At 37.6% G+C, this 12,522-nt stretch overlaps 1 protein-coding gene across 1 annotated transcript in view; it reads right to left on the bottom strand.

Annotated features, from left to right (window-relative positions):
* LOC107711116 (BMP/retinoic acid-inducible neural-specific protein 3-like) overlaps nt 1-12,522 on the bottom strand; it is a 34,343-nt gene that overhangs the window by 20,990 nt on the left and 831 nt on the right. The window contains exon 2 of the mRNA XM_016516063.1: nt 2,644-2,946. Within this exon, the coding sequence (XP_016371549.1) occupies nt 2,644-2,843 (200 nt within the window). The 5' untranslated portion in view covers nt 2,844-2,946. The remainder of the gene's footprint in view (nt 1-2,643; nt 2,947-12,522) is intronic.

Genomic DNA, 12,522 nt, shown 5'->3' with positions numbered 1-12,522 from the left:
ATGGATGCCACCTTATTGGGACAATAAAGCCCTCCCTAACCCTACCCGATACTTTATCTTCAACTTTTTTATTGTTTCCTTCATTTTTATTGAAAATAAATGCCTTTCTGATGTGATATGAGATTTGAAAAGGAAGAAAAAAAGTTCGGTAAAAGGTGAATTCGAATCCCGGGTCGATCGCGTCAAAAAAAAGACCACAGTGCACGCTTTATCATCTACGCCACTGAAGCTGGTGATTAAATGCCGTCTTTTATATTGTTGACTATCCCTATAACACATTTGTGGGTGGAGCTACTGTAAATAGCCTCTATCAACAAGGCGGGCTATTTGCACTTAAGTGTAAATAGACACTCCGAAAAAAAAATCCATAAACGCTTATAATGCGTGTATCTGGCAACTCGACTGAGGCTGAGCCCGCGTCCTCAATCACAACTCGCTCAAGGGACGAGGCCATGTAACCTTTTCACGATGATAATATATATATATTTTTTAATCCAAATAGCTTGCTGAAATACTTATGCGGCCGCCTCATCTACGTCAGCCATGCTGATCATGACCTGTCCCGGTGACCCTGATCGCGCCTGACCTGCCTTCCGTTTCCACTATACGCCTTCCGTTTCCACTATACTCTCTCTCACACATACATACATTCTTCTCTTACATACACATATTTTCTTCAGACATACATACATTCTATATATATGTACGTGAAAGGAGAATGTATGTGTGTGTGAGAGTAGAAATGTATGCATGTGAAAGGAGAATGTAAGTATGTGAAAGCAAAAAATATATGCATGTGTAAGGAGAATGTATGTGTTACAAAAGATTTCTATTTCAGATAAATAGTGTTCATATCGATATCGGAATTATATCGTATCGACCGAAATTAAGAAATATATCGTGATATCAATTTTGGCCATATCGTCCAGCCCTATGTGAAAGCAAAAATATATGTATGTGAAAGGAGAATGTAAAAAAATAAGAAATCAGGAAGGGGGCCAACACTTTTTCACACCACTGTATATATATGTATGTATGTATGTATGTATGTATATATATATTTATCAGTCTGGCGAGTAAACAAAAAAATGTACTAGCGAATGGCTAGTCATTTGCCAAGGTGTTCGTAGAGGGCTGAATAATATAACATAATATAATATAATATAATAATACATGACTGAAACTTAAACATTTAGGAGCTTAATCAGTCTGTCTATTTAATGAGAAATTGCTATATTTAAATGTTTTACCTAAACTCTGGCATCCATGTGAAAGCTGCTCCTTTTCAATTAGTATTTTGATATAACACACTTACTTAATCATGGAGTGGTTGTAATCTTCCCCTAACACAGCCTTGCTGCCGACAGTAACCATCTCGAGGGAACAGGTGATAATGCCGAGTAATAAGAATTAAGAGCCCACTAATCAGTTGGCCACATGATAAGACTATTAATCTTGCAGAGGGAGCGCTGAGCCTCTGATTCACCAGGTTTAGCCAACAGACTAAAAAAAAAAAATATCCAATGTTTTGATGAAGGGCCAATCAGAGCAGCCATGAAGTAGCTCCTACAAATTAGAAGATGTCAACTGTGGCCTCTGAGAACAGATGAATATTCGATAACTGTCCCTGCAATGATGGAAATGATGTATGAGAAATCACCAGAAATTTAAGAGCTGGAATTTCTGCTCACCTTCTAACAGGCTAAATTCTACTAACTGCAATTCAACAAAAAAAAGTGTATTATGTTACTTCTGCCAAGTTCACTTCAGCAAAAAGAAGGCCTTAAGAATACACTACCTTTCAAAAGCTTGGAACAGGTAAGAGTTTTAAAAAGTTGTTGGAATAAGCCTTTTATGCTCACCGAGGCTGCATTTAGTCAAAAATACAGTAAAACTGTTATATTTTTAAATATGATTACAATTAAATAATTGTTTCCTATTTTAATGCATTTTATTCTAAGCGGAATTTTCAGCAGCCATTACACCACTTCAATGATCCTTTAGGAATCATTCTAACATGCTGATTTGGTGCTCAAAAAAAAATATATATATTTTTTTAGCAATGTTGAAAATAGCGATATTTTCAAATATAACAAATTTCAAATATACATTTTCAATATATATATATTCACAAATATAAATTTGTGCTGCTTAATTAATATTTATAAGAGGAGTGTTTATTTGAAATATACATTTTAGTAACAATGTAAATGTCTTAACTGTCACTTCTGTCAGGACCACTATCGTCAAGATGATAGATACTTGGCATAAGGTTTGGGCTGATGCAAGCTTGACTCACGTGACCTGCCAGAACTAATGCTAACGCTTAATTTTTGATTAAATCATCCTTTCTTTCTTTCTTTCTCTCTTTTTTTGATAAAACCTTACTGACCCCAAACTTTTGAACAGTATGTATTGACAAAATATTTTGCTGCAAGCCCGTTCATTTATTATTTATAAACTCAGTTGATACAAATAAATATTTCATATGTTGACTGATCAGTTATATAGCAACAAAAAATACACAGAACTTCAGATAAACGGAACTTCAGTTATATTACATGGCAAAATATACCATTTAAAATCCATGGCAAGCCTGCCTTGCATGAAAATGATGCAAGCCTCAGTTCAATTACAACTAACCTGTAGATCTTGTATCTCGTGGAAAATCCCTGACGGTTCCTCTCCACGAATTCAGTGTACTCTTGTGAGTGGTGAAATGGGCCCTTGTCAGAAAGAAGCCAGTCCAGGGGGCCTGCAGGGCCTTCTTCAGCTAAACTGGCAGAGCTTGTCAGCCAGCAGCGGAGGCTGAAAGTCAGCAACAGCAGCTCCCATAGAGCCATGGGGGAGCAGCACAAGGCTTCAACAGCACAGGCTCTGGTGCAAGACCACACTCCACCACCCGGAACTGAAGATCAGCATGGCTTCGGCCCCACAAACGCTCGCCTAAACACACGCAGCACACATATTCACACAGAAAGAACAAAGATGCATTAGTAAACACTCAGTCACCTTCATCTCCACTCAGACACACTCACCAAAACAACTGTTACTTTAAGTGAAAAGTGCACACACACGCAGATACAAAAACAGGCAATTAACAGGAAATTATGTTTCCTTGAGGCCATGAAAACTATTTAGGACTCCGGAGAGATCTTGTCAACATAGAGAGGGGAGAAAAGTACGATGATTCTTTGTGGGAATAATCTACTAATTGTCTGTAAGTGAGAAGTGTAATGTATTCACATAAAAATGTTCTCTGCATGGTAATGAGTGTTTTAGTACTTCAGAGGAACAAAGTATCACCAAATTAACAATAAAAGAATGTAAGTGAAATAATAAGAACCTCCTGTGCACATGCTTCCAATTTTAGCATCCGCTGTGCAACTGCGCTGGTACATGAAATGGAGAAGTTCTCCCTAAGACTGCTTATATTAATCCAAATTATTTCTAACTCTTTTAACAAGCTTTTATTTTCGCTTCAAGTGCAAACTGTATAAAAAGGCAATCGCGCCAGATACGGTTTAAAGTCAAGCACTGTAATTCAGTCCCATGGTAAACAGATGTCATGAGCACATTTTCAACATCTCTTTCAGTAGTTAGTTCTCAGCGTCTCCCGCAGTCCCGCCCCTTGTTCTAACCCTGTTATTATTTCCATATTTCCACCAAGTGCTGTCAATCATTCTTCACGGCCGTGACCAAACCAGATGTTGGAATAGAGTCTCATTACTGTATTCTGATGACAGTCTGTCAAGTCATGTGTGCCATGTGACCATATGTGTGGGCGACTTTCAAAAAATGTTCATACTTTTTTGGAACAGTGTGAAAGGAGATGCAACTACAGATTAAAATACAGACTTTGCGAAATAAATGCACCACACGGACTTGTGCATCATTGCTTAGTACAACCTCTAATTACAAAGATGTGCATATCAAAACAGAAGCCTACAGTATGCCTACACTTCAGTACATTTATTGCAGTGGGATAAAAATTACATAGCTGTTGGTCACCATATCAGTTCATTAAATATCTTTAAGCTTAACGTTTCAAATCGCAATCATAAGTTGTCCACTTCTGGCATTTATTTCTATGGGAGGCCTTTCTTGGATGATGTATCTACACCCTCATCTCACACAGAACTATAATGTATGTAGCACGCTGATAAGGACATCCATAATGGTGTGAATACAGCCCCGATCTGGGCTACAATGCTTTCTGCTGTGATTACAGCAGATTTAAAAGCAAGGCTTTTGCTGCATGACATCTAATTCTTCAACGCAGACATCCGTACTTCTCCATGCATATTGATGAGGAAGTCTCGGTGGAACACAGTAACCACTCAGTAGGGATCCTACAATGCGCTGCACTTCAGCGCCACAGTGCACCACAAAAAAAGGCCTTTTCAAATGCCGCAATCTCAACGTTTCCATCAGCAATTCTTTTGACTTGCTATTTTTCTGCCTTGAGTAACAAGCGCTTTGCCTTTGTGTAAAATCACTGTTTACATTTCTCCCGAGAGCAAAGCATTGTTATATGTGTTCCAGTTCTTTTTTCAACTTTTTTTTTGGGGGGGGGGGGGTAGCTCTGCTTGGCAGGTGGCAATGTGAAAAAAAAAGAGACGATTAAAAGACGTGTAATGTAAGTCACAAGGGCAGAGAGAAGCTTTGAGATAGATGGTGCTTCTGGCTCGTGTTCTCTTCTGAACATACTGTTGAGTTATTTCAGCTTAGCTCTTTATAAAAAAGCAAAATACTCTCATTTTAGTCAGCAACTTGTAGTTAAGTACTTTATTCAAGAGAAGAAAGCCAATGAGAGCAGGGTTGTGATCTCTGTAACTCTCCAGTCCTTTGAGATAAAACCTGCAACCCAGAGTCAACAGCTCAGAACTGTACCTGCATCCTATCTTCATACAGCAAACGTGTAAACATGTATTCGTTGAGAGCACAGTTCATTTCAAAGCAATCTGCTGCTATAATCACATTATCTCCCCCACCCAGAGCAGTAACAGGATTTTGGTTATTATCTGCAAGAATAATATCAGGTATGTGTCATTCCCTGTTTACAGGGGCATCATCAGACAATATCTGTGGTTACAAAAACAATACACTTAATCAAATGCTGTTGAACCGATCCACCCTGAAAGAGGAGCCGAGGTGTACTTTTAGACCACAAATAAAACATCTGGCCTGAGAGAGAAATGTATTTTTTATCATCAACGGCGGACGCATGAAAAGCACCAATGGTGCCACTTAAATATAATTGAACACCAAACGGGCTTGAAATATCCTCAGGCTGGTCTGAAATGACATAAAAGTGACAATTCTGTTGGTTCCTACATAACTTTATGTTGATTAAACCACAACTTTCTATAAAAAGTCTCTGAAACAATACGTACTTGGAAAAGCGCTTTCACCAATATACAGTATAGCGTGGTCACAGAAGGCGTTCCCCTAGCGTTTCCGACGCAGCTCGAGTTCCTGAAGAGGAACTGACTTTACTTGACTTGACAAGTGTGACGTGGTGGACTAACAGAAAAGTTATGTATAAAATGTGTGGGATGAACAGAGAAATAAATGATGGAGGAGAAAATGTAAACACATAAATGAGGATAATTAAGAAATTAAATAAGTATCTGCATGAGCCAAATTAAGCCAAGGTCTGGTGGGAGAGAAGATCAAAACATTAGCTAGTTTTCTGGGAAACAAGGAGAAAACAATTATTCAGAATTATGTTGGATTAAAATTTGTGTTATACCACCGTAGAACTCATAAAGAGGTGTTTTAAGCTCTTTATGGGGAGAAAATTATGTATACAGTTTTGCACGATCATCTTAGCCTTGCTACATGACATGCAATTTTTCATTTAAACTAGATGTTGCAAGAGTATTTGTATCATAACCTGCAGGGTCTGCAATAGCAATACAAACACTCGTATTGTAATTTGTCATGTAAATGGTGACTATGACAAGGTCCTGTGTATTCACCTAGAGGGACGAATCATTTTAAAACTACAGCCATGCCTGGTAATAAGAGAGACGCAGACTAGACAAATAGCTGTCTGAATGACAAAAAGCCAGTCTGTTTTAAACTGTACTGTATACCATTTTGGTCATGCGCATTGAGTTAAGCAGCATCGTGACTCTGCCATTTTAGATTATGCTCATAATGTGATTGTGGACAGATTATAAATAAATAACTGACTAAAACCAAACAGATAATACAAAGAATATCCATTTAGCCAGAAATATAGAAATAGAGAAATTCTTCTTTTAGGTATTGAAAAGGCTAGTTCCTTTCCTTTGTTGTCTACAGTGAAGATGAACATCTCTGCAAGGACACTGAAATGGGATTCTTTAAAATTAAATGACTACAGGTGTTCAGAACTAACCGAACAAACATCTTTCACCATTTGTTGGAAAATGTATCTAACGATGAGGTACTTCATGAAATTCTGCAGGTGCATTCAACTGACCTATAATATAAATCTAAATAAATACAAATCTGCATTTATGCATTCACATACAATGGAAGTAACCTTTTAACCTTTTTTTTTTTTGTAAAAATCAACATTATGCCACACATGCTGTTGACTAACTAAACTTCTGAAGCTAGTATTGAACCCTGAATATTCCTTTAATAAAAAAATATATTCCATTAATGCTCCACTGTCATCTACTGTACAACTCTGGGCATGTAACCTTAAATTACAACTAAGAGCAAGAACTAGCCTAAAGTAAAATCAAGCTTAAAGTGAAGTGTTATCAAAGTACTTTTGAAAGGTTGAGATGATGAGATCTGGGATCTCTCAAACTTGAGTTCTCAATGGCATTTGAGTCAACCATGTTCAGAGGAAAGACTCAAGTGTGCACTTTGGACTCAGGGCATCTGTTCAGTTCTTTCATTTACAACCTGTGCAATTGCAATGAGTTTTGGCTGTCTCTACTGGAAGCATGCAAATGAAGATACATTCTCTGAGATATTTCCTGCTCTAAATTTGTGTCCGCAGGGTGGATGGAGGGTTGTCTGACTGCTTGAAAAAGTGTGTATCTTAGGTGAGAGTTGATTACAGGGTTGTATTACAATTTCTACAGTAGGATCCCACTATTTGTAATTCTGGTTATTTCAGGCTTGACTTCAAGTCATCCCTGAAACCACCTTCAAAGTCTGAGCAGGAACCGATAAACCTCACATCCTTCTCTCTCCGCTGACTAATGAGCTTTTACTCTTAATTAGCAATGCTATTCTCTTACCCATGACAATCAACAGTGTCTTTCATTGTGTGCCTGAGGGTAGAAAGGTTTCTTAGCGAAATAATGTGTCTCGAAGTAATAATTATTTATCCGTGTTTCGTTTGAGAACAAAAGGATGTGTACAAAGAGATTTGCAGTGTGTAATGTATCAAAGAGAATATCCCAGCATAGGCAAAAAATGAAATATGAAATACTAGCTTATATCAGTGCATGGGACCAAAAGGAGGAAAAGGAATGACAGCCATTGTGTTGAGTGTTAAATGCAAATCAAATATTCCCTCTAATCTTGCTGTCACTTTGAGAAATGGACCTCTAGGAGCAGACAAGCCATGAAACTAAAATAATTGTCAGATTCTAGATGAACCACTGAGCATCAGACAAACTAATATCAATTCAATGTTCATGTACATTTTAGCATACTGCAGATACAACTGACGACCTTGTGTGTCCATATGCAAAGAAAAAAAATACCCATAATATACTACAGCAAGTGTATATTTCATATCTTTGTTGCATCATCCAGATCTATAAATGACACTCTTATAAATATGCATGTCTTTGCACATTATTCAGAGCATTACTCAAAAGGACAATGGAGGACCCAAAGTCTTGTGGAAAAACCAAACAAAGAGATAAAGAACACAAAGAATGGAAAGAAAAAAATACATGTAATGTTGTTTGTTCACCAACACTCTGGAAGCCACATTTAATATCACATGTTCCTGAGAGCATTATGTCTCTATGGACATGGCACACATTTTTAATATGAGGGTTTGAAAATGCTCAGTTCATGTCTCTAGGGTATAGGGTATAGTTCATGTCTCTAGGGTTTTATATAAAAAGACTAATTGTAATACAAATCTATATTAATAAAGCCTTTGATCTTTGAGGAAGCATGAACAACAAGGTAGCCATTCTTTTGATCATGGATATTATCAATTGTTTGGATGATCCATGATTTAAAAGGCTATATCTTATGGTTTGATGAGTCATCCAGTTAAGTGATATTCAGGTCAGGACATGTATGCACAGAGTATAAGTTTTATAATAAATCAGTTAACCATGACTAATAAATAGGGGGCTGAATTCCATTAAAATTTCTGTTGGTACGGATAAAACCCAACAAAGAATTGATTACAGGTTAGAAATAAAAGTCATGGTAATAGCGTACAGAGCCAGTGGTAATGTGCAAGATGCTGATTTAATTGCTGCTTTACTTATTGCCTTTTTGATCATAAAGTTCTCAATTTTACATTTTTATTTGGCCAGATATCAATGAAAGGCTCAGCGCAATACAGGGACGGAAAAAGCAGCAATTAATCTTAGAAAACAACTCATGGTCTTCTTTTCTAAATTCAGCCAGACATAGAGTCTCCTCTTCAAACACAGGCCATTGTGGATTGGCCCTCACATTTTATAAATATATCTAACAAATTCCTTCCAAATACTTTACATTTAAACTTAAAGCCATAACTTAACTAAAACATTTATGGAAATCTGTAGGATTGAAATTATCTGAATGTTGCTTCAGATACAGTATGAAGTTGTATTACCATCTTCTGAGTTATGATAAATCAATGTCCTAATTGTAAAACTACAAGAGTATCTGTCCACATTGAATAACTGAGTCGAGCTGAGGATTTTGGGCCAAAGAAATCTCATTACGGACGACGCAGAAATAGAAACCGATCAACAAAATGTCCTGTCGCTGCTTAGAACAAAAACGTAGATTTCCATTGAGGAGTCTGCTTGTTGCTTTATTGTGTCACTTTTGGTTAGGACACAATGTGACATTGAGGTTTAAAAGGCACACAGTTTTGTAAAAATCAAACAAATTCTACATGTCAAGGAATTCACAATGACACCCGACACCTTTTAGCAGCATCGCTTTCATGCTTATCTCTTATTGCTTGTCATTTCGTACATGCATCAAGGTTTTTGTTTGCCTAGTTGAAAGGTGTCATGTCACATCTTTACCTTATTTTCAACTGCGTGCTCCCGAGGGTCTTTTTGTTTTCAAGCTCTAATCAAGGAGCCAATGTTCCTGCGCCTGTCTTTTCACACGTTTGTCTCACAGAAATCTCAGCATCAGGATGGATTCGGTGATCCAGCTCATTATCATAAAATAATGGGCTACGGCTCACCATCATAAAGCTTCGCTCCTGCTCGGGCCTGTCTGCTTGCTGCATGTTCAACAAATCAGTCGTCTCTGTGAAATTTCTGATGTGCTGGAATTGCTGCAGAAGGGCCTTCACGCATGAGTCATTCATTAATTTGAGGACTTGTTAGGGAGTCACTTTACCTGCAGACAGCCATTTGAAGAAAAAAGGCCCCATTGAGGCAAATTCACAAGACTAGGAAAGGTATTTCACTGGCTCTCTCGGGCTCTCATCCATGGCTATATCGCACATCAGTATAGGATGAATGAGCCATTGAGCTAGAACACTACTGGATGCTGATGTTTGCACGTTTTTGTGTAATTGTCTATGTGAGCTTGCGCTAAAAGGTCTTTTTGTCATTTATGTGGCCGCCAAAAGCTCTAAATGGTGTTTTTGGAAAATGGCAAAAAACTGTGCCAGCAGATAGCAATGATGAGAGACAGCTGGGATACAAAGGCACACACAAACACTTAGTTAGACCCCTCACACAGGAAAATGTGAATGCAGCATACAGATTGTCAGTGTTGTGGTGCCAGTGACTCTTTTGCAAAGACATCCACTGTGCAGGGGTAATAGCACTCACATACAGAGAATAAATTCTGCAGTAAGTAACAACAGGTTTCTGTGCCTCCGTCAACGACAATAAGGAATCTAGTTTCCAAAGGTACAGTTACCAGGTCTACTGCCTGACCCAAATAAATACAAAAAGACTGAAAAGAATGCAATTCCCTTTGGTTCCATTAGTGGCACTGCAATTAGACAGTTAAGTTAAAAAATAAATGAATAAATTAAAAAAAAACAATGAATTTAATAATCTTACATACATATGCTTTTTAATGGTATGCATAAATATTTTAAACTTTAAGTTCAGCCAAAAAATGTAAATTTTGTCATCATTTACTTACACTAATGACATTCCAAAACTGATTTTTTTATTTTTTAAATATTTTTTGTTTTCCATGGAAGAAAGTCATTAGAATTAATAACAGTGAGTAAAGGATGAAAACTATCATGCACCAAGAGCTTGTAACACTCCAAAGAGAAAGGAAAAATTGAAATCGCATCATATGCCCCCTTTAAGAGCAGAGCACTGAATGTTTGCTATGCATGCTGAATCAGAAATACAGAGTTCTGGCATGAAACTCTAGATGGCAGAGCCCGTCTAGGTCTAGGTACAGGTCTAGCTCAATCTGACCTGGCGACATCATTGTCACATGGCAGCTGATTGGTTCTCTCCTAGTGGACGACCGATATATCGCCAAGGCTGATATATTGGCCGATATTTGGCATTTTTTAAATATAAGTTTTCCTGTTTGGCCGATGCGTTCGAGACGGGAATTTTATTTTGACAGCGCTGAGAACGGCAGCACCTGAGCACACAGTGCTTACATTCTCCCTCTTGTTCGCTGTTGTCCTTCAGTTCTACAAAAAGTATTATAACAATTGCTTTTATATTATTAGTAATAGAAAGGCAAACATTATAATACGTTCTTGTTTGCCGTCAGCATTCAGCAAATACGCATTTATATCATTTAAACAAATCTTTGAATGTCTAATAAACATCTAATTTCAAAAACCTTCCAAACTTAGTCGTGAATGTGACGTGACATGTTGCCAAGTATGGTGACCCATACTCGGAATTAGTGCTCTGCATTTATCCCATCCAAAGTGCACACACACAGCAGTGAACACACACACACACCGTGAACACACACCCGGAGCAGTGGGCACTGGGCAGCCATTTTTGCTGCGGCGCGCGGGGAGCAGTTGGGGGTTCTGTCACCTCAGTCGTGGTATTGAAGGTGGGAGAGAGCGCTGTACATTCACTCCCCCACCTACAATCCCTGCTGGTACGAGACTCGAACCCGCAACCTTTGGGTTACGAGTCCGACTCTCTAACCATTAGGCCACGACTTCCCTAAGTCGTGAAGTGTGCATTTGTATCCTGCATGATCGCGTGTTCTCTGCATGACTTTCGGTCCATGCAAATTGAATGTGGACAGGAGGAGGGAGAGTTCAGCTTCACTGGAGATAAGACCAAATACATTAACATTGTCATGTACATTACCATGCCAATCCCTCCGAGAGTTGTCATGACAGAAATATGATTCACAGCACGTCTGTTGTGGATAATGAAGAGTCATGTAACACGATTCCGCTAAAATAATTGGCTTTTTCTGTGCTCTCTCCATTGGCCAGAGATATATACAGTATTTCGTCATGAGAACCCTCACTATCTCACTGGTGTTGTGTAAGGAGATTAATAATTTTTTCCCCTTCACATTAAGGTACTACATTTTCCTATAATTTAATGTAATTTAGTTGTAAAGCAATTCCAAGTAAGCTATAAGCTGTTTTACTAACAGATGGTACAGCTGATATAGTGACACCAATTATAGCAAACTATATTAGCAGCTGATTCACTGGGCAGCAAACTCTGATGCCTCATTTTATAGATTTTCTGTAAGCATACAGCTGTGTAGCATATATTAAGCTTGCTTGGCTTTCACACATTAACATTACAATCTCACGCTGTAGCCTAATTGTTAACTGTTTGAAAAAAGAAATGGTTCATGGATATTGTATGCATCACTGGTAGTTACAAAATTAGATCAAGACTCGTTCATGTGAACAAGATTAATTGTGAAGTTAGTATAACCCTTATAACATGTAACCTGCATCACAGGTCAAATGCAAATACAAAATGATCATCCACATCTTCATCATCATATTTTCCCCAGTATTTTTTTTTCATCATACTTTCCATGTAAAATATCTGAACACATCTAAAACAAGATAAATTTACTTGAGAAGCAAAGCTGCATAAAATATTAAGGCTTGTTTTCAGAGAATACATCGTGAATTAGATCTGTTTTTCTTGATTTATGCGTAAATGTGACAAAAAATAGCAGGGGTTATGCTTAAAACATGAAAAACAAAACTTAATGTAAGATATATTCTCTAAAAAAGGTATATTAAAGTCTTTACCTCTGGAATATATTTATCTTGTTTTGAGAATTTTTTAAAGATGCTTAGAAAAACACGCTTAGAAAATGTTTTTAGCAGTATTGCAACGTGTGTGTGTGTGTGTGAGAGAGAGAGAGAGAGAGAGA

Source organism: Sinocyclocheilus rhinocerous, unplaced genomic scaffold, assembly GCF_001515625.1.
Source record: "Sinocyclocheilus rhinocerous isolate Xijiao unplaced genomic scaffold, SAMN03320098_v1.1 scaffold85, whole genome shotgun sequence".
Classification (NCBI taxonomy): domain Eukaryota; kingdom Metazoa; phylum Chordata; class Actinopteri; order Cypriniformes; family Cyprinidae; genus Sinocyclocheilus; species Sinocyclocheilus rhinocerous.
Note: the sequence above shows the minus strand (reverse complement) of the source record. Positions and strands in the feature narration are given on the sequence as shown.